This window comes from Leptonychotes weddellii, chromosome 6 (assembly GCF_054177405.1).
Source record: "Leptonychotes weddellii isolate Sample4059 chromosome 6, ASM5417740v2, whole genome shotgun sequence".
Classification (NCBI taxonomy): Eukaryota; Metazoa; Chordata; class Mammalia; order Carnivora; family Phocidae; genus Leptonychotes; species Leptonychotes weddellii.
Genome location: NC_138374.1, coordinates 136071388 through 136093203, shown reverse-complemented (window position 1 = coordinate 136093203; position 21816 = coordinate 136071388). Strand labels below are relative to the sequence as shown.

The following is a 21816-nucleotide window of genomic DNA, read 5'->3' as shown; positions in this document are numbered from 1 at the left end:
CACATGCTCGTGTGCACATGATTCTTGTCCTTGGGAAACTCACCATCCTGAGGTGTTAGGGGCACGGTGTGCAATGGACAAGCAGAGAAGTGCAAACGCACAGCCAGGTGTATACAGAAAGCGCTGAGTGACACGTGCTGGCACCAGAAACCGGGGCTCTCTGGCAGCGCTGAGACCAGTGGGCTGTGCTGAGCTCTGAAAGGGACAGGGAGCGCGTAAATGCCCTTCTCTTACTCGTCCTAGCTTCTCACCCAGTCTGAGCCATGAACTGACCCAAACCCAAGAGGACTCCCTATCGATGCAAATTCGTTCGCTGGTCTAAGCCGGCTGGCAGAAAACTCTGCAGAGGTAGAGCTAGTCTACCCGACTGCGAAATTCAAAACACATCAAGGAGCCCAGGACCTGTCATCTTAGCCCCGAGCCATTTCTTCACCATAAAAGCACCCACCCCACCCCCCGGTTCAACATTCATTTGCTGAAGCCCTCCTGCCTTCTCCCAACGGGACCTTGCTGCCTGGGGCACTACCCGATTCATCTCACCCCAAAACAAGTAAGACCCACCTGCATACTCAAAGGACAACATCAAAAAAGTGAAGAGGCAACACACACAATGGGAGACAGAATCTGCAAGCGATGTATCTGGGAAGGGATCTGTAACCAGAATATATACAAAACTCTTATAAAACAACAATAAAAAAACCTTTTTTTAAATGGGCAAAAGATCTGAATAGACCATTCTCTAAAGAAGACATACAGATAGCCATAAGCACATGAAAAAATATGCAGTATTAGTCTTCAGGAAATGCAACCCCCTGCTTGTGTTCCCTCTCTCGCTGTCTCTGTCAAATAAATAAATAAAATCTTTAAAAAAAAAATGAAATGCAAATCAAAACCACAATGAGACACCACCTCACTCCCACTAGGACGGCTAAAACCAAAATAATGGGAAACAACAAGTGTTGGTGGGGATGTGGAGAAATCGGAACCTCGCAGGCTGCTGGTGAGGACACGGTCACACCGCCGCCGTGAACGCGCTTCGGGGGCTCATCAGAACAGCACAGAGACACACAGAGACACGCTCCGTCAGCCCCACTCCCAGGTCTGACCCCGGAGAACTGAAAACATACCTCAGACACACACGTGTACGCGGACGTTCATGACAGCGTTAATCACAGTGCAGCCCCAAAGAGGAAACAACCCGAAGTCCACAGCAGGCACCCCGAGGTGGTGTCCGGACGACGGGATGGACCCCCCCAGGCAGGAAGCGCTTCCACACGCATACAACACGAAGCTCCGCCAACGAGTGGCGCTCAGGGAGGAGCCAGGCGCCAAGACTGCACGTTGGGGGGGTTCCGTTACATGTGAGACGTTCAGGAGAAGCACGTCCCTGGACACAGGGAGGACAGCAGGGCACTCTCTGGGGCTGGGGTCGGGGGGCAGGACAGGGGAATGACCGCTAACGAGCACGCGCTGCTTCCCAGGAAACTGGAGAATTCTGAGATGAGACTGGGTGATGGCCTCACAACTCTGTGACTGTCCCCAAACCACCTAACGGTGCACTCTAACGGGGAATCTTATGCTATGGGAACTATGGCTCTATAAAGCTGTAAAAAACACACGGCTTTTCTGGTTTTACTGAGTGGAGGAGAAGGCCTTCCCTAGGACGCTGATGGACACCTACCCTTCATCCATCCAAAGGAAGTCGTTTCTCTAAGTGCTAGTTCAGGATTTTGGTCAAATCCCCTATGTCGAATCTGGAAAACAGCCTGCCTCACAGGACGGTTCTGAGCACCAGGCAGCATTCGGTGCTGCCGCCGTCTGGGCTCAGTGACTGCTCCAGGCCCCTCCGTGTCCCTCCCTCCCTGGCATCGCCTGTCGCCAACGCCCGAGAGTGGGGAGTGCCTCCCAAACCAGTCTGCTGCGCTAGGGCTCCCGCCTGTGGCAACCCTGCTGCTGACCCTGCCTCGCTGGCCGGCTCATCCCACTCCTACCACTGCCCCCAGCTGTGTGTTCAAGGTCACCCTCTGCCACGAGACTGTCTTGCCTCTTGCCTCACGGGAGGAACCAGAGCCCCTTCAGTTTCCCTCCTGCAAGCTCCTCAGGGCATGCTCACTCGCCTCTTCACCCCTTCCCCCTGCCCTGGCCCCACTCCCCTCTGCTTCCTCGGGAACCCCCCTAAACCTCCACCGTCCCTCCAGTTCCAGGGCTCGACCCCTCAACCCAAATTTACCCAAATCCCTCTTGACCTGCGGAGAACTGCTTCCCGAGGAAGCAAGCTCCTTCAGCCCCACCAGCCGACCCCTTCCCCTTCGCCCACCCGACTTCTGGGAAGGGTCCAGGGCTCGTCTGCCCTGCTGGCTCTCCTTTCACCTCCCATCCCTCTTCAACCCACTGCAGTTTGGCCTCTGCCCCAGGACTCGGTTCTCAGTGAGATCACCGACCCCTCACCCTTGTGAGTCCCTCAGCCGGAAGGCCTTCTTCTGCAGATCTCGTCTAACCAGGCCCCACTCTGTCCCACCACGTGGGCCGCTAGCCCTGCCCTACACCCCCTTCGTAGGGACCCTGCTGTTCTGGTGCCTTTAGCCGGCTCTGGAACACCGAGGACCCCACGTCTGCTTTAGCCCTTTGGTCTCCCTCTAGTTCCCGACTCCCATTTGTAACTTTCAGCGGTGACATTCGACCTGCAGATACTCAGTCAATGCCCCAGAGACCTCCAGCCTCCTCCTGCACCCTCTGTCCCCCAGGGCAGACACTCCCAGGGTGCCTGGAGTCCTCCTTCTCTCTGTCCGCTCGCCAGTTAAATAATAAATCCTGTCAATTCCATACTAATGTCTATTTCTCCTGCAGGAGACAGTGCAGCAAAGAGGAGCAGACCTACAGCTTTGGTGCCTGGAGTCAGATCCTCCTGCCCTACCTCCCAGCCGTGTGACCTTGACTCCCTACAGCTCCTTACTGCGGCTGTAACACGGGGACACTGACGGTACCTAACTCACGGGGCTGTTACCATGCGGGCTGAGGGGGTTATGAGGTGCAAAGCGCTCAGAACAGCCCCTCACCCCCGGCTGGGTCAGCGATCTCGGCGCTGGGCCCTAACTCTCCCCGCCCTGCATCCAGCGTGCACGGCACGGCTGACCCTGAACAGCACGGGGGAACCGTGGGTTTGTTCGGGAAGTACACTAAGGCACCGCGGCTGCGCCAAGTCTTCCTCGGGACTTTCACAGCGTCTTCTCTCCAGCTCACTTTACTGGGGGAACACGGCCTATAACATAATGGACCAAACACACATTTGTCGATGTTAAGTTGTCGGTGAGGCTTCCGGGGATCGCTAGGCTACTGGGGAACCAGAAGTTATAGGTGGGTTTCTGACTGCCCGGGGCGGGGTGGTAGGCACCCGACTTCTGCGCTGTTCAAGGGTCAAGTGTATAGTCTGTTTAATGGCCTGCGAGCTACCGGAGGCCGGGACTGTCCCCTCCGTGTCTCAGCTCGCAGGCCACCACCACCCTCTAGGGGCTCTGTGAGCAGAGGGCGCGCTGCGGAGGGTCATGAGGTCACGGAGGACCTTACCACACTCGGCACAGTAGATGCCCCCACGGGGAAAGAGGCACCGGCGGAAAACCCACCACCAGACTCATGTCGGCCAGCAGCTGGGCTTCCCGTGGTGCGACGGATGCACCCATTCGCTCGGTCAAGAGCACCAACTCAGCCCCCTCCCCTACACCAGCTCTGTCGGTCTGCGTGCTCTGCGAGGGCTCAGTTTGGGAAGGGGACAGACTCTTCTTGGAACGGCGGTAGGAAGAGGGAGGTCACGGCTGCCGAGGTCTCAGACACGAATGAGGAGTGTGGGCATCTGCAAGCTTTCTGTCACCGATGAAGCAGCAAAGGAAGAACCCGGGTCAGGTTCTCAGCATGGGGTCAGCGGCACGTGCGTCTGCCGTCTGCCGGGAGCCACAGCCACGCGGCCACCCACAGGCCGGCCTCTGCCCCTCGTGCTGCGGAGGGCACGCAACAGAACAGAGCTACTTCTCATGTTACTGGCTTTCAACGGTCTTCCTCTGTGAGCAGCAAGGCTCCCCACCACCAAAACGAGGAGTGCTGGTTTGGTTAGTGTTGCCTAAATCATCCCATTTTAACAAACCAATAAAATACAAAATTCTCTAGCAAAAAAAAGTACCTACCACCATTTACTCCCTGGTGCCTGCAGACATCTTATCTGTAAAATGGGAACAATCCTGTATTACCTAAAGCATGACAACCAGGCTAAAGAGCAGCTACACCAATATACACGCACCTTCCCCGTGCCAGACCCTGGGAAATACGCCGGGGGTACGAGGTCGAGAGCATGCGCCCCCAAAATGCATGTGGTGGGAGAAGCGTAAACATCTCGCGAGTTGTGGGGCGCCTGGTGGTGCAGTCAGTTAAGTGTCCAACTCTTGGGTTTTGGCTCAGGTCAAGATCTCAGGGTCCTGGGATCCAGCGCCAGCCACCCGCCCCCCTCGGTCCAGGTCAGGTTCCGTTCTCAGCGGGAAGTCCACGTGGGATTCTCCCTCTCCCTCTGCCCCTCACGCATGTGCGTGCTCTCTCTCTCTCAAATAAATAAATCTTAAAAAAAACCCCAAAGATCTCAAGAGTTACTTGAATATACAAAATAAGAGGACACATGCTACCGTGCGTTTAAACAAAACAGAGCCTTGCAGAAATGGGGCAACAGGACCCAACTCGCAGGGTTCTCCGAGGACGTGGCATCATTCAGGACTGAGACCACCACGTCCGGTACCCCTGCTCGCACGGCCCTTGGCCTCAGGTCAGGGAGGCTTCGGGCCAGAAGCACAGGCTGCTGCCACAACACGTGAGGTTTTTAAAAACAAAAAGAAAACAGGAGGAAGAACAAGAGCTATAGATAAAGATGTATTCTTTTCAAACTCTCAGTAATAATGAAGTAAACAACCAATCAGGACAGAGTGGTTTCACTATTTTCCCATTGACCATCTCCGAGTATTTGTTCTTTCGTCAATCCCGGCACCCGGGGCAGCAGGCCTGCGACACCATCTCCCTGTCCCCGGTTCTGAATGGTCCGGCCTCTAAGCGCCGGACGCGCTCGGATCATGAGGACGGTGGTCCATACTCTGCTCACCTCTTCACATGCCTGCCTCCTCCCCCGGTCATGAGGGTATCTGACATACACACGTCTGATCCTACTGGAGAGAAGGACTTAATGATCTTCTTGCTTCTTATTTTTAAAGATTTCCTAGTGAGGGAGAACCCGACATCTCTACAGGTCTAGCAAAAGGTAGTAAAATCCTGACTTTCTCCAAAACTCAAAAATACACAGATTGGAAACGAAGAGGTAAACTAGAACCAGACAGGAAGATTCTAAAATCTTCGGGAATTAACAAAAAATGTACAAGAACTAAAAAGTGAATTTAGCAAGGCTGCAGGATCCGAGGTCAACATACAACAATCAGGGTGCCTGGGTGGCTCAGTCGTTAAGCGTCTGCATTCAGCTCAGGTCATGAGCCCAGGGTCCTGGGATCGAGCCCCGCATCCGGCTCCCTGCTCAGCGGGAAGCCTGCTTCTCCCTCTCCCACTCCCCCTGCTGTGTTCCGTCTCTCACTGTGTCTCTCTCTGTCAAATAAATAAAATCTTAAAAACAACAACAATAATCAGTTGTGTCCACATGTATTCACAGAAATAACTGAAGAGTGGTTTGTAAAAACTGCTGTTTAAAATATGAAACATGGGGGGTACCTGGGGGGGCGCCATCGGTTAAGCGTCCGACTCTTGGTTTCAGCTCAGGTCAAGATCTCAGGGTCGTGAGATCGAGCTCCCCTTAGGCTCCATGCTCAGCGTGGAGTCTGCTTGAGATTCCCCCCCTCCTTCTGCCCCTCCCCCTGCTCATGCGCACTTTCTCTCTAAAATAAATCAACAAATAAAATATGAAACCTTTAGGGACAAATCTGACCGAAGATGTAGAAAGACCAGTTCACTAGAAACTGAAACAGTGCTGAGAGAAATGAACAATCTCCACGTGGGGAAACACATGCTCATCGGTACAAGATGGGGTAGCCTCAAATGATGGTGTTGAGTGAAAGAAGTCAGACAGGAAAAGGGGTCACAGTGCATGACACAGAATTACAGAAGATATAAACCAACCTACAGTGAAAGGAACTCCCCCGAAAGTCCCCCGGGGGCCAAGAGAGACTAAAGGGGCATTTGGGGGTGATCAGTCCATTTGTTATCCTGGCGGTCGTGACGATGTCACAGATGTACACACCTGTCAAACCACATCCAGGTGCATACTCTACGTGTGTGCATTTTGACTGCGCATCAAATATACCCCAATAAAGCTACTGAAAGGGAAAAAACCAGCATTAAGGGAAACAAGTACTCTGGGCCCACAGCAGAAACTAAACTAAACATTGCCCTTCTCAATTACAGAGATGCAGGCAGATGTTTTTTCCTGCTAATACAAGCCTGCCCCAGGACATTCTGTTCATTACTCAGGTCGCAGTGTTGCTAGATCATAAAATGAGACAATGGCCTTTGGATTTAAAACAGGGAAAATCACCATACGTACATACACTCTTGCATTCTATCTACTTGTACGTACAAATGGTTATTTAATCAATTAATGCACGGGCAAGTCCCAAACACCCCCTTCGGGGAGGCAGCACAAATAATCAGCAAAAACAGATAATCCAAAAAGCAATTTCATCTACCTTTGTAATTTAATACACAGTTTTGTTTTGTAGGAGACATATTCTCAGGGACGTCAGGCTTTGACTACCACTGAAATGAACTGTCACCCCTCCTCCCATCATACACTGGAACAGGAGCTAAGGTGATCACAGAGCAAGGATGCATTACGACGCTGACACGCGTAAAGCAGCTGAGTTACGTGTCGACGGTGAGCGTGCAGAAGCATTCGTACCTGCTAGGATCACATACTCACAGGTAGCTGCGCACGTGCCCCCCACTCACCTTCCTGGGCTGCCCCAGAGCCTTTCTGGGTCTCCAAGTGCATGTACCTCAATGTGAAGTGTATTTCAGTCTGCTGATTCTCACATCAGAAAAGATAGAAAAAGCCAAAGATTTAAGGCTGAGATTCTTTCAGTAAATTCTCAGTGATTAGAGTCTGATGAACCAGTCCCTCTGCAGGAAGGAGGGAGAGACAGGTACGGCAGGACACCAGATGAGCCCGTGGCCAGCACGGAATGGTAGGGACCTCTAAGGGGTGCTTTCAGGCAGGCGCTCCAGAGATGCACTCTTCCTAGCCTCCGGCCTTTATTAAGGCTTTATAATATTTGTTTGGGCACAGCAAATGCTGAGCTCTCCAACAAGAGAGAAGCATCACACGTATGTCCTTGTTCTCTAATGCTCCTGACTCCATAAAGGGACAATGACACGTTTACAATCAAATCAATGACCGTCAAGGATATAAATTTCATCATCATCCAAAATGCACCCAACGTTAAGTCCTACCTGTGTGGTCACATGACAAGAGCATTAGGGAGACCACACCCTCTGGGAATTTTCAATCTGAGCAATAACGATGAGGTTTCCAGCAAGGAGAGCAGCCCCAATAAAGGAAATCAACTGCTGGTTATCTACACCAAGAAGAGGGGCAAAGTGAAGCCCAGGAAAGAAAATGAGATTACGCTGGAAAGTCTTGCCTTCCTGGTACAGTTCTGATGCCACACAGTCCCGGGCACGCTGCCTACCCCATGTCGGCCTCTCCACGAGGACCCTGACCTCAGGGAGTTGTCATCACGATTAAATGGGAGTAACGCACAAAAGCTCATCAGAGTACGAGTGAATCCAATCCATCAACACGGAAAAGGATTATGCATCGTGACCAGGTGGGATCTGTCCCAGGAATGCAAGGTTGGTTTGACAGAGACATTTCTCTAAAGAAGGTACGCAAAGGGGCAGTACACACCAGCACAGCTGCTCAACGTCACTGGTCATTAAGGAGGCGCAAGGTCAGGGACCACGTGGCCCCATTACCTCCCCCAAGGCATCTGGAAGACACGTGATGGCGCGGCACAGGCCAGGGGTGGATGCTGGCAGAGAGGATGTCAGGCCCAGTGAGATGGGCTGGGGTCTGGCGGAGGGGACAGAGCCTGGGGTTCCCGTTGGATCCGGGCCGCCAGTGGTTCTCTCGTCCTCCCCCCTCGCCCCGTCTCCTGCACGCCTTCCTGAAGCTGTGGGCGCCTGGCCCCTGAGCCGGCCAGCCTCCCGCCCTGACCAGTTGATTTTCCAATCCCGTAGCTTTCGTAGAAAAGGCTCTCCACGTGACGATGAGGACAGACAGGGCAGCCATACGGACAAGCGGGTCCCCCAGGGAGGGAAGACCCCTCATTCGTGGGAAGACAGAGGAGTAAAGCTGAATTAGAAGGGGAGCAATTCCAACATGGGAAGGAGCTGTCCAAACAGTGTGTCCCAGGGCCGAGGGGGGAAAGGAGGAGAGGGAAACCAGGTCAACCTCCCTCACCCACCCCAGGCTCCCCTCACACGCCCACGGTGAGGTTAAAGTACATGGCAGGTGGAGAGTGCTCTGCAGAGGGGAAGCACCCTACAGATGCTCAGGGCCGCAGGGTGATTATATCATGTGAGTTCTTAGCCTTTGCCTGTTTGCATCCTGGTTCTTGCCGCAGCAATCCTAATGAAGCTCACCAAGACAGGAAATGAAATGAAGCAGACTCGCGGGGACGAGCCCTGAGGACCGAGCATTGGTTTGGAGGCCGCGCAGGTCGCCAGCAGGTCAGATGCTGAGAGAGCATCCGTTTTGCATCTGCCAGGACTCTTCGGAGTTGAAAAAAGGAGAACTTCATGGTTACCGCGTTTGGAGAGTCTTTTCTCTACCTCTCCAGCTACCTTCCCATCCCCCGCTCCTCTGTGCTTCCTACCCTATTAAGCACCATTCCTCAGACTGTTCTGGAACGAACACATGCGCGCACGCGTGCACACACACACACACACACACACACACTCTGACTCCTGTTGGGAGCACACTTTTCCAAAGTAACTGAGCTCGCAGGGCTCCCAAACAACTCAGTCTCCGGGGTAAATAACCAAAGCGGCAGCGGTAAGACCCCAGGGTGAAAACAAAGCTCAGAGTCCCAGATCAGCAAGATGGCTGTTACAGAGAACGTGGGGACGTGCATCTCAGACATCAAATCCCACTCTCCCATTTTATGATGAAACTGAGGCCAGCGAGGGTAAGTATGCATTCCTCAACAATAGACCGATAATCCAAACAAAAACGGGCAAGGGGTTTGAACAGACATTTGTCTAAAGAAGATATGCAAACAGCCAACAAGCACATGAAAAGATGCTCGACACGAGTTGTCACCGAGGAGACACCCATGGAAATCACAGGGAGAACCCGCCGCACGCCCGCGAGCACGGCCCCAGTCAAGAGAGACATCAGCAAGTGCTTGCGAGGACGCGGCGCTCCGAGCCTCAGAGACGCGCAGAGCGTGCCGGTGGGAACAGAGAGTGGTGCAGCCACTTTGCAAAGCGGTTTGGCAGTTCCTTAAAACACGGCACACGGAGCTACAGTCGATCCAGCAATCCCTCCCCCACCCCCAGGTACAGACCCAAGAGAGATGAGAACATACGTCCCCACAGAAGCCTACCCGTGATGTCCTCAGCGGCATCACTCACACCAGCGGGAAGCGGGAGCAAGTCAGGTGCCCGCCAACGAAGGACAGACAGATAGGTGGCCTCCCCGCACGGCTGAGCACCTTCGACCACAAAGAGGAACCAACTGCTGACACACGCCAGGACGTGGATGAACCCCGAAAAGATCATGCCAAGGGAAAGAAGCCAGGCACCGAAGGCCACAGACTGTAGGATTCCCTTTACAGGAAATGTCCAGAATAAACAAACCCACAGAAACAGAAAGCAGATTAATGGCTGCCTGGGGCTGAGGGAGGGGCAGTGGGGAGCGACCGTTGTAGGCACAAGGGTTCTCTTTGGGGTGATGAAAATTTTCCAAAATTAGCAAGGGAATATGCTAAACAACACTGAACTGTACACTCTAAAGTGGTGAATTTTAGGCATGTGAATTATTCTCTATAAAGCTGCTAATGAAAAAATTGTTGGGGTGCCTGGTTCATGGCTGTTGGTAGAGTGTGTGACTCTTGATCTCGGGGTTGTAAGTCTGAGCCCCAAGCTGGGTGTACAGATGACTTAAAAATAAAATCTTTAAATAAAGATTGCATCCCTTCATTCAGGAAAACTCCCCCCTCCCCCCCGGGACACAGTCCCAGTACCACAGACACAGAGAAGCCCCTGAGCAGCTCGGAGGTGCCACACCGTGTGGTCGAGCGCAGAGTGACCTCTGAGGACACTGTGTTCTTCCCGTCACCCCCCCAACCCTCCTGGCCCCCACCGGCGTGCCATCCTCTTCTGGTCAGGAACCAAGCAGGAGGCAGAAGGAGGGTGGAGTTCCCTGCTTCCAGGACAGTCCCGAGTGGGCCACGGGCAGGGAACGCTTACTGGGGAGAGGCGTGGCTCCCTCCCAGGACGCGCATGCCCAGCAGGCCCCGCGGGTGAGGGAAATGGACAGCGCTCTGCTCTGGGGGATGCTATGCTGGGCTCTAATCCCGGCTCCGTCCCTTACTAGTGTACAGACTCGGGTAAGTCGCTAAAGCCTCTCTGGGCTTGCTTCCCTGTCTGCAACGAGTGAATGCAAATCCCTGCCGGCGGCCCCCATAAGACAAGGGACAAAACCGCTTTACAATGCATTCTACCGCACAGAACAGAGGGGCACCATCTAGGCACTCCTTCCTGGGTCCCGGAACTTCCATCCCTCTCTCCGTCATCCACGGCCTCCCTACTTGACACGCTGACCGCTCTCTCAACTGATCTCTCATTTCGCCTTGACAGTTATGAACCCAGCTTTTACTAAACTCACTTACGTTTGCATCATAAATAACAAGCTACTTATTTGTTGTCTGTCTTCCCCAACAGCCTCTAGTCCCAGCGTATCCCCAGGGCTGAGAGCACTTCCTCACATTAATACGTATCTGATGAATGTACTGAACACGTAAAAAATCCCCATATCCCAAACCAAGGGCTGTGCAGTGGGATCTGACAGGGGAGGAGGCTCTGCCCCATGCAGTCCTTTCTCACCCTGTCAGGCTCCAAGTTCAGAACTGGTGAGAGGCCAGAGCTGAAGCAGAAGCAGAGCCATCAGGCCCGGCCCACGCCCTGCTGGGAGAACCAGGATCTTCTCTGGCTTTCTGCCGTGTACTGAGGTGATCCAGAGGCCTGCAGTGGGGTTTAGGAAACCCACAGGTTTCCGGCAGGTCGTGTCCTGCACCGACCACGGTCCGCTGACCCACGCCCTGCAGTGGGGTTTAGGAAACCCACGGGGACCAGCAGGTCGTGTCCTGCACCGACCATGGTCCGCTGACCCACGCCTACACCTGCACAGTTGCCACGCGGGAGGTCACAAAAGATGCAAATGCTCGGGCCCAACCCCAATCCAAACTCACGGACTCAGAAATGGCGGGCGTACGGGAACGAGTCTCTAGCCCTCTGCTCCATGCCTCCCAGGGCAAGCTCCACCTCAGGCAGCCAGTCCTGCCTTGGAAAAGTTAACTCAAAGTCCTACCGACAGGGACCGGGAGCTACGTCTTTCCTCCGCTTCTTCCTGAGCAAACTTTGTACAAGTTCAGGCTAGACTGTCTATCTCCATTTCTTCATCTCTTCTTCTCTGGCTCCTGCCTGCCCCCCATGTCCAAAGGCCACGGAAATACTCCTACCTCCAGACAGTTCTCTCTCCCTCCTCTATGCCCCCTGCCTCCCCTCGTGGGGGCATCTGACCCTGCTGGCCTTCTGCCTCTCTGCCGTTCTCCCCCCACCAGCCTCTTCTGTGGGACCCCGCCCCTCTGTCTCACCTGGACGTGTGAGCACCCCATGTGTGCTTCTCCACCCCGGCCCGCCAGGCCCAGGTGCCAGCTTGCACTCAGCACCTGCCCTTGGCCCCGCCCCAGAGGGTTGCAACCCATCCCTCTGGCGTTCATCGAGGGGGACCCCCCACCCCACACCCATGCCAAGAACAGGGACGTCGTCCTCCCCCACATAGCCACCTGCTCAGTCCCCCACCCGTCCTTCTCCACCTGCAGTGACGGCTCCCTGCCCCCATTGCCCCTCTCCACTGAAGCCGCAGGGACGCGGTTTTCCAAAGTGCATCCTGTCACGTTGCTCCCTACATAAGTCTGGTGATGGTGCTCCGTGGCCCTCAGGATAGAGTCCAAATGCCCTAACACAGGGTTCCACGGTCCCCAGGCCCCGGCTCCTTCCTGTTGTCCAGGTTCACGGATCTACTGTTCTGTGGTCTCAGGACAGACCACGGCGACCCCCCATCCCGCCACACCATGCTCTCTCTAGCGGTCGGGCCTCTGATGCGTGCCCCCTCTACCTGGACCTGCCCTCTCAAGCCCGGCTCTCAGTTTTAGGCCTCCATTTAAGGTCCCTTCCTCCAGGAAACCCTCCTCAGAGTCCCTCCCATGTGCTCCAGCTGGAATCACAGAAGAGTTCAGGGGGCTATCACCACCTCCTGCATCCTTTTGTCTGTCCGCCCCCAGCCACCGGATCCCGGAGGGCACAGCGTGCAGCTTACTCACGTTGAACCCCAGGGCCTGAAGATTCATGAAGTCGACCAACCTTCTTAGCTGAGGGATGGCACGGACACTCCTAAACCCCAGCCCTGTTGCTGTGAAGACACTGGAAGCCGAGTGGTTCCTGCTCCCAACCCCAGGGCCTGGGGAGAAAGGGTCTGCGGCGCAGTCTCATACAAGGTCCCATTCACAAAGCTACTTACTACACTCTCTCCGCCACCTCCCCTAGAACAGCAGTGGCCTTTCTCTGCAGGGCAGTCTGCTCTGGGAAATGAATGGGGCCAGCCCGGGGCAGGCGGGACAATAGCAGGGGGGGCCCGGTGCCGTCAGACCCCTGCGGGGAAAGGCAGCCCGGAAGCCAGGCCGCCAAGGGGGAGCTCCCTCGAGCTCTGAGCCACTGGAGGCCAGCAACCCCAACAAGGATGCTCTGTCCCTACAAGAAATACCAAGCGCCCAAGACCTAGAACCACTAAGAGCAAGGGGAATTCTTGGTCTCAGTTCCTGGCAGCAAAGTTTAGAGTTGCTTTCTTGAAGCCCTTGGCTAGGCAGGCTGGGGATTGGAAACGTCCGGAAGGAGCTGCAGGTGAAGGCAGCCAGCAGCAGGCAGGCTCTGCAAACTGACAGGGCACCGGGAAGCAATCCCGAAGGACGAAGAAACATCGCTTCGCACCCCGGGCAATCGAAGGCATGATCACCAACCTACGACATGGAAAGAACCAAGGGACACCAGCACCTACCACAGCGTGCCAGGGCCGAGGCATTCTTTTTTTTTTTATTTATTCATTTGAGAGAGAGAGAGTGAGCCAGAAAGAGCATAAGCAGGGGGAGAGGGAGAGGGAGAGAGAGAAGCAGACTGAGCTGGGAGTCTGACATGGGGCTCGATCCCAGGACCCTGGGATCATGACCTGAGCCAAAGGCAGATGCTTAACTGACTGAGCCACCCAGGCGCCCGGGCCGAGGCATTCTGCTCGAACCTCTACATAAATTATTCTACACACACAAATAGAAGAGAACAGAGTCCAACTGCTCTGTGTGCGCGCAGAAGGAACGCTGAATGACAGAAACGTCGTGGTCTGTGCTGTGAGCCAGCAAAGGTCTCCCTGCAGCGGTGAGGAGAAGGAGAACGCCCACGTACAGGTGTGGACGGAGGCGTGGGGGCCCAGGAAGCCGGTAGGGGGCCCGGGGAGAAGACCTGCGATGGTCAGAGGGGGCTGAACAGAAGGGAGGAGCCACGAACCCCAGCTGCGGAGTCTGGGCCGGAAAGACACTGAGGCTGTCCGCCAAGGGACGCTGTTAGGATGAGATCCCGCGCGCCCAGAGCCATGTCTTCCGGTCCCTAGTTTAGGGCGAGCCCAGGCCGGAGCCTCCAGCCCCAGGTCTTCGGTGGCAGCTGAGCAGAGCCCAGGCCAGGCTGGGTCCTCGCCCAAGCAACCGCCTTCCCAACACCCACCGTGTCAGGCACCACAGAATCCATGCAGCTAGTTAGTGGCCGAGCGGGGGCCCCACGAAGACCCTCTCACTCAAGATCCTGGACTCTGGAACTCTGGTCCTAGCACCCTGGGGCTTGGTGTGGGGCTGCCGTGTGAGCAGCTCATGGAGATCCGTCAAACACCCGCCCACCTCCTCAGATCAGGACCAGTTTCCTCAGGGATCTCCCAGACCCAGCTCCCCTCCCCGCTCCCCTCAGGAGGGCTCCCTGAAGGACCACAGCCTCTTGGTCGAGGAGGCCCAACCGAAGGGTCGAGGGGACGTACTAGTGGGGTAAGTCCCATTGGCTGTGCCATAGTCAGTCCACTGCTGGGCGCCCACGGGAGGCAGGACTTACGGTAGTGGTCTCCCTCTAGCGAGCCCACGGGAGGCAGGACTTACGGCGGTGGTCTCCCTCTAGCGACGGCCCGACCCGTCTCCCAGCCAACCAGCCTCAAAACTTGGGAATCAAATTTGATTCAGACTTAACAGACCTTGTTGATTTTCCTTCCAAAATGTCTTTCAGATCCTGCCCCTCTTCAACATTATCTTTGGCCACGACTGCTACAAAACCTCCCCGGGGCCCTCCCGGCCCCAGGCACTGTCCCATCTCCGAATCAGTGTCAGCATTCTCTCTGTGAATACTGTTTACCCTGGAACACATGAACCTCCCCGGCTCCCAACACCTTCATCCCCCCATCCTGCCCACCTCCACAACCTACTCTCTGTCCTCTCCACAAAGACCAACAATCCTGCCATCCCGACCTTTGCCCAGGTTGTCCCCTTGTCTGATGAGGCCCCCTCTTCTCTTCCCCCTTTTTTTTTTTTAAAGATTTTATTTATTTGACAGAGAGAGACACAGCGAGAGAGGAAACACAAGCAGGGGGAGTGGGAGAGGGAGAAGCAGGCTTCTCGCTGAGCAGGGAGCCCGATGTGGGGCTCGATCCCAGGACTCCGGGATCATGACCTGAGCTGAAGGCAGACGCTTAATGACTGAGCCACCCAGGCGCCCCTCTTCCCAATTTCTAACCACCCCCTCCCGGCTGCTCTCCTTGGCACCAACCTTCTGCTCTTCTCTAAATGTACCTTTTGGTACACATCAAGATTCAGCAATTACGTACTACCCCTGCACTGTTTCCTGCTGTTTGACCAATAACCTCTCGCACCAAGAATGTAAGCGCCACATTCTTGCACATTATCTGCCAGAACACCGAGAACTGAGTGAGGCAAGCGGCTCTGTGATAAATGTTGGCTGTGCAGCAGACTGGCCGCAAGTTGCCTGGATCATGGGGAGGCGTCCCCTGGAAAGCTGCTGGACCCACCAGGTCCCCTCTGTGACCAGAGGCCGTGACTGGTGACCAAAGGTCTCATCAGACCATTTCAGAGTAGCTGCACATAGTGGCGGAGAAAGTGCAGGAAGTCACCTGCTCTGACTTCTCAAAAGCTCCTTCCTGGTGCATTCGTGCCTCAGTTTACTGTTCCTTACAATGAGAAGGGAAATCCTGAAGAAGTCAGTGAAGATGACGGAGGGACACTTCAGGGCCTCCACTGAAGTCAGGATTAAAAGACAACGAAACGAGCTTCAACTGTAGCGGAGGCAAGTCTGAGACCCTGAAGGGGTCCTCGCCACATACCACGTGGCACCGCCTCCCACGAGGGGCCACCGAGCACTGGACACATCTGCAACACAGATGAAAATGACCCTTCAGCCCTCGTGTCCTCCGGGACCGCACACCGAGCAATGCCCTCTCGGCATCCGAATCCCAGACCTTCAGAGGGCGGGCCGGGGAGCGCCCCCGCAAAGCTTCCAAACTCCATTCCGTGCAGGTTGGGAGCTTCCAGGACTCCTTTGTCTTTATGCTAATTTGGGAGTTGGCTATTGCCCTTCATAGAATCTTCTACATTTCTGAGGAAATCATACTGTCATTTAACTTTTCCTATTTTTTATGTATTCTCGTAAATGGATGGCAGGGACTCTGACCGTAGTCTGACAGATTAAAAAAAAAAAAAGCTCAATAAATTTGTTAATCAAAGGGTGCTCTTTCAGAAATGTGTTTGAATATTTGAAGTTAAGCTTAGCCTGCTCCTGCTCATAATGGTGATTATGCATCAAAATCCACGGCCACCTCTCATCTCCCCCACATGGGACCAGGGTAGTTCTGGAGAAGACTCAGCACTGCAGGTGGCTTCTTATTTGTAGCTCTGAATGGGAGATCAACCCTCTAAACTCAGCTGAATGGGGATTCTAGGGCCCAGGGCTCGATAAGAACCTGCAACCAGGGGCGCCCGGGTGGCTCAGTCAGTTAAGCGTCTGCCTTCAGCTCGGGTCATGATCCCAGGGTTCTGGGATCAAGTCCTGCATCGGGCTCCCTGCTCGGCGGGAAGCCTGTTTCTCCCTCTCTCACTTCCCCTGCTTGTGTTCCCTTTCTCGCTGTGTCTCTCTCTGTCAAATAAATAAATAAAATCTTAAAAAAAACCAAAGCAAAAACCTGCAACCAAGGTGGGAAGAGTTCCAGGTGCCACCCCCACCCTTTCTAGATAAGCCCAGTCTGGGCTTCCAGCAAATCCTCTCTGCAGACCTTCCCTGAAGCCCAAGGCTCATTCCTAGGACCTACGACCACCCTCCCTCCTTGCCACCCACCCCCCACAACCTCACCTAAGATTGCGCCTCTTCTAGAAAGGGGAAAGGTTACATTCAACCTCAGATCCCTGATAAGGATGGTTGCTGGGTCTGAATTTATTTTGAACTGGGAACGGCCAGAGATCACTAAACACAGGCTTTCTATTCCTGCCTAAGGCAGCCAAGGTAACTGCAGCCTCTCCCATTCATCAAAATTCTTGGGCAGGCGCTTCTGTTTCTCATATTCTTCTAGGACCATCACCCAATGCTCCCTTCCAACCCCAGGCGCATCCCCACACAAAGCCTGCTCACTCTGGTCAAATGCTTCAGAACAATGCAACGATCCTTCAGTTACTCAAACTCTCTTTGGGGCTAGTTCAGAAGAAAGTGGTGCATGAAGCTAAACCAAGCTCAGAAGTTTACCGCCTGAAATTCACAGTTTTACAGTTTGGAAAGCAATTTGAAATATATGATCTTGGGGCGCCTGGGTGGCTCAGTCGCTAAGTGTCTGCCTTCGGCTCAGGTCATGATCCCAGGGTCCTGGGATCGAGCCCCACATCAGGCTCCCTGCTCAGCAGGAAGCCTGCTTCTCCCTCTCCCACTCTCCCTGCTTGTGTTCCCTCTCTGGCTGTCTCTCTGTCAAATAAATAAATAAAAAATCTTAAAAAAAAAAAAAGTAAGAAATACACGATCTTATTTGATTTGCTCCTTCCAACAGCCCCGGAAGATGCAATAAATGTTATAATCCTCAAACGACACACAGCGTGAAAGTGTTTGTGAACCGGAAGGCCTTTCACATACAGGAACGCTTGCTTCGCCCAGGAGGAAATGAGAGGAGGTACGTGACCTGCCCAAGGTCGCGGAGTTAAGGGGAATGCCAGGGTTCAAACCAGGACCTCTTGGCTTAAATCTAGTGCTTCCTCATCTGGGCTGGCCCACAGGGCTATGGGACTCTGCACGGAGGACAGCGGTTTCATGGATGCAGACGCCTAACCCACCTGGCTGGCTTGGAACCATCTGCCATTGGAGATGAGGCAGTGGATAGAGATGGCTTAGCAAAACTCATCACCATCCCTGCAGAAGTAACTCAGCGTCCTTATCTCTGCTTGCACCATCAAACACGCTTTCGGAAACTCTTGAGAAGAACAGGTGTCCACGGGCAATAAGCTGTCCGAGGACAAAACGGACAGGGGCTGGAGCAGCTGCGTGAGCCTGCGTGTCAGGAACGACCGATCAATACAGAAAGATCAAGATTCGTCACAAACACTTCTCATTCCTTTGGACCCAGGTGTCAGTCCCCAAGAGGGGGTTAAAGACGCTTCTGAAGAAATATTGCAGAGGTTTCTTTACTTTGGGCCACAAGTCTTCTCCACATCACAGTCCTCTGTCACGTGGCTCCTCCCTAGGGAATACACACCAACTCGGAGGCCTTCTCTGACCTTGCTCTGACTACGTGGGCAACCAACCCAGGAGTGCTGAAACACTCTGAAATGGAAGAATTTACACTTGCTGACACGCTCGCTCATCCCAGCACTCACGTGTCCCGTACTGATGGAATGCTCACCACAGGCCCACTGCGGAGCAAAGCGGACGCAGTCCCTGCCTTTCCGGGGCTTACCGTCGAGTGTCACTGTTCCTCGGTCTTCTTCGGGAACCTACCCTTCCCTCGCTCCCCAATTAGACTGCGCACCCATGGTGAGCAAGAGTCACGTACTTTGATTTTCTGAAACACTCGTTGGGCGCCTTCCCCTAGACTCTCTACGTGGGACACTGACGGACTGTGTGAGAATCCCTGACTCCACAATCTGGAGTGTGTCCTTCTGCTCAATCTCCTAAACTTAGGAGTTCTTTAAAATCCACAGTCTTGAACCTGAGATGTCAAAAGGTCCAGCAGAAGGAGCCCGCAGCCTAAGGGGTAAGATATCTAGAAGGGGACCTGAGCCTCAGACGGGGTAGAGGCGGCGAACACTCTCAGTCTGCAAAGCTACATTACCCCACAGGAGAAACGGGTGCTTTACTACAGAAATGACAGTGCCGGCCCCAAGACTGTTGAAAACATAAGTACAAATGGAATACCGGAGAGCATCCTATCATGGAAACCACAGTCCACAGGACCAACACATAAACCCAGTTATCCAGCGTGGGGCAAGCAAAAGAGCCTGGGTCAGAAGACACGCATCTGGGCTCAGATTCTGCTGCTAGTCCAGCAAGACGGCACCAGGCAAGCCAGGTGTCCTCCCTGGGCCTCAAGGACCCCCACTGTACAACGGGAATAATAACCTCCACCTTGTCTGCCTCACAGAAACGCTGTGAGGCTCAGATGAGACCTGTTCTATGAAAGTACTTGGGGACACGTCCCACGTCGTCTGCATCCGCACAGATGGTGAGGACATACAAGCTCCCAGAGGAGCACCTCGCATCAGCCCGCGAACCCTCACGGCCTCCTCCTTGCACCCCCAAACTTGGGTTTCCATCTGCTCACATCCCTGATTTCAGAGGAATCACTCACCATCCACATCCCACAAAAGGCAGGTGCACTAATTCCCAAACTCCAGCACGACAAAAAGAGAAGGTGGCCACGTAACCATGTCACCTCCCTGCCTTGATGCACCTCGGGCCTCCTTTTACAAGATGCGAACTGCAGGGAGGCCAAAGACAAGGGGAAGAGACACGCACACTTTATGCCCTTTGTGGCTGGCTGCCTTCACCCCACTGCCAAGTCAGGGCCCAGGTGGGGGGCTGCTGAACTGATCTAAACAGGACTCGGAGGCAATACAGAGATCAGTGTTTGGGAGGGATTATATTTATGTCACATTCCATAGCCAAAAAGAAATTACCACTAGCATGGATGATCAAAGGTTAACTGGCACGGAGAGACCACGGCTCTCCGCTCTTCGCCGCCTCTCCAGCAACACTGTCCAGTGCTTTCATTTGCTTGCTCAGTCCTCCAACCACCCATCCACCCAGTTAGGATGCGTGCAGCACCCTCAAAACAACCGTCTCTAAGATTCTTAAGGAGTAAGGGTTGGGGGGGGTGGGGAGGCGGACACCTCACAAAGTTGTAAACTGCAGCCCCAGTGATCCAGAGGCTGGTGAGGGCGTCGGATCCTGGGCTCGGACTCCAAGGACCAGAGCCTCTGCCCATCAGGCCTGAGAGCCCAAAACAACTCTTTCCAGCTCTAGGCAGAGGGAAGGCCCATCTTGCAGAGTCAAGCTTAGTAAGGACAGCTTGGAAGATTAAACCTTAGCGCATCCGCTGGTGGGCAGGTCTCAAGTTAAACCCTAAGCTTGGAGAGGAAGAAATTATAATGCGACCTGTGCATTTTGGGGCCATTATCAGTCACTGGCAAAAATCCAGACCTGTATGGGTGCAAAGGGTGCTTGTGTCCCATCAGTCAGGCCAAGAACATCCTCCTCGTTCTAGAAATGGAATCCACCCCATCACCGAGCCCCACCACTCCGTAGCAACCAGCCGGTGGAGGCCCACGCCCCTGCCAGGGCCCTTCCCCCAGCAGCTCAACACCTAAAGCCAGTCCCAATCCACCCTGGGGACTCACGTGACCAGGCTTGTGCCGCCTCCCGCCCCCTAAACTGGCAAGTTAGGGGCCCAAATTCAGCCTGTAGCCGGGCAAAAGTCAAAGACTGAGGGGGGCACTTCCCCTATCTCTCCTCTCCTGGCTTCACTGTTTATTGCTCGTCTTTAAAAAAGCACCGAATCAGGACAGGGACACACACAGAGGACACATAAACACACAGGCCAGCACAGTCCCCAGAGACCCGTGCTCCCACCCCGACCCTTCCTTTGCACCTTTTACCGAAATGCACCACCCTCCCTCCCAGTCTTCGGTTAAGAAGGTGTTGGAAAGCACATTATTAGCAGACCTACCTGTCTATGCTCTGGGGTAACCTCACACTCATGGTTTCTCAGTGTCTTCGCGGAGCTAGGATCCTGCAGTTTTGAGGTCTTGATCGGGGCTGAGTCGGCTGCAATTTTTAAGAAAGGTGGGAGGAGGGCCTCCCAACCTCACGGTCGGATGCTCCGATGCGGTCGGATGCTCCGATGCTCCGGTGCTCGGATGCTCTCTGCTGGCTCTCAGGACCCTGGGAACTCAGGCTCCATTCTATCTGTACCAGCGAGCACGGTGTCCGTTCTCAGCCCCCGACCCCTCCCCCGTCGGAGAAAAAAACCGAAAGAAAAAGAGGAAAAACTCTGACCTTCTTAGAAACCAAAAACCCAACCACAAATCTCTTCAAGGTTAGCGCTACGGGCTAAGACATGAATCACAGAAAGAATGTGCCTTCAAAGTATCAGTCTTCACTGCAAACTACAGATGAAGCCCATGCTCGAGATGCCGTTCCCGCAGCTGTCCTCCCGCAGGCGGGCGCCCGGTGGCCGGCGGGGCCGTGCCGGGTCCCCCTCGCTCAGCACGACGGCGACGCCGACGCCAGGGCAGGGGCCGCGGAGGGCCGGTCGGAACCGGCAGCGGGGGAGGCCCCGGGCCGCGCGCTCGGCGGGGAAATAAATGAAAGCATACAACGGGACGTGCACCGCGGCACCCCTTCAAGTCCGGGGCGGCCCTGCGACCACGGTTATGGAGCTCCTTAAAAAACAACAACAAAAACAGCTCTTACGTGAAAGGTCTGGAAACCCTTCACCGAGCCGATGGCACCGAGCGGGAGCGCGGCGCCCTCGCCTCACGCCCGCCGGGCCCCCGGCCTCTCCGCGCCCCGCGCCCGCCGCCCGCCGCCCCGGCCGCCATCAACCGCGGACGCCGCTCGCGTCCCCGCGCCGCCCGCCCCGCGGCCTCCTCCGCGCCGGCCCGCGGGGGCCCGGCCCCGGCTCCCCTCCGCCCCGCGTGGCCCGCTTGCCCGCCGCCGCCTCGGCTCCGGCCCGGCGCGCGCGGAAGGCGGCTCGGCGGCTCCTTCCGGGCCCTTCCCCCTCGGCGCGCCGCTCCTCGGGGCGCAGGCCCGGCCGGCCGCCCGTGCCCGCGCCGCCCCCTCCGGCCCCGCTCCGGCGGCGCGGCCCGCAGGCCCCTCCCCCGGCCCCTCCCCCTCCCCCTCCCGGGGCCCTCCCCCGCCCCCGGGCCCTCCCCCTCC

At 55.1% G+C, this 21816-nt stretch overlaps 1 protein-coding gene across 9 annotated transcripts in view; it reads right to left on the bottom strand.

The window, feature by feature from the left end:
• The window catches only part of ARHGEF11 (Rho guanine nucleotide exchange factor 11), an 80892-nt gene extending 59509 nt beyond the window's left edge, over window positions 1-21383 (bottom strand). For 4 of the 9 annotated variants that reach the window (XM_081825382.1, XM_081825387.1, XM_081825384.1 and 1 more), the window contains exon 1: window positions 20606-21380. In XM_081825382.1, the coding sequence (XP_081681508.1) occupies window positions 20606-20637 (32 nt within the window). In that variant the 5' untranslated portion in view covers window positions 20638-21380. Of the gene's footprint in view, window positions 1-20605 lie in introns of all 9 variants that reach the window. The other 5 variants (XM_081825388.1, XM_081825389.1, XR_014146658.1 and 2 more) reach the window with 4 other exon arrangements.
• Window positions 21384-21816: the final 433 nt, after the last annotated feature.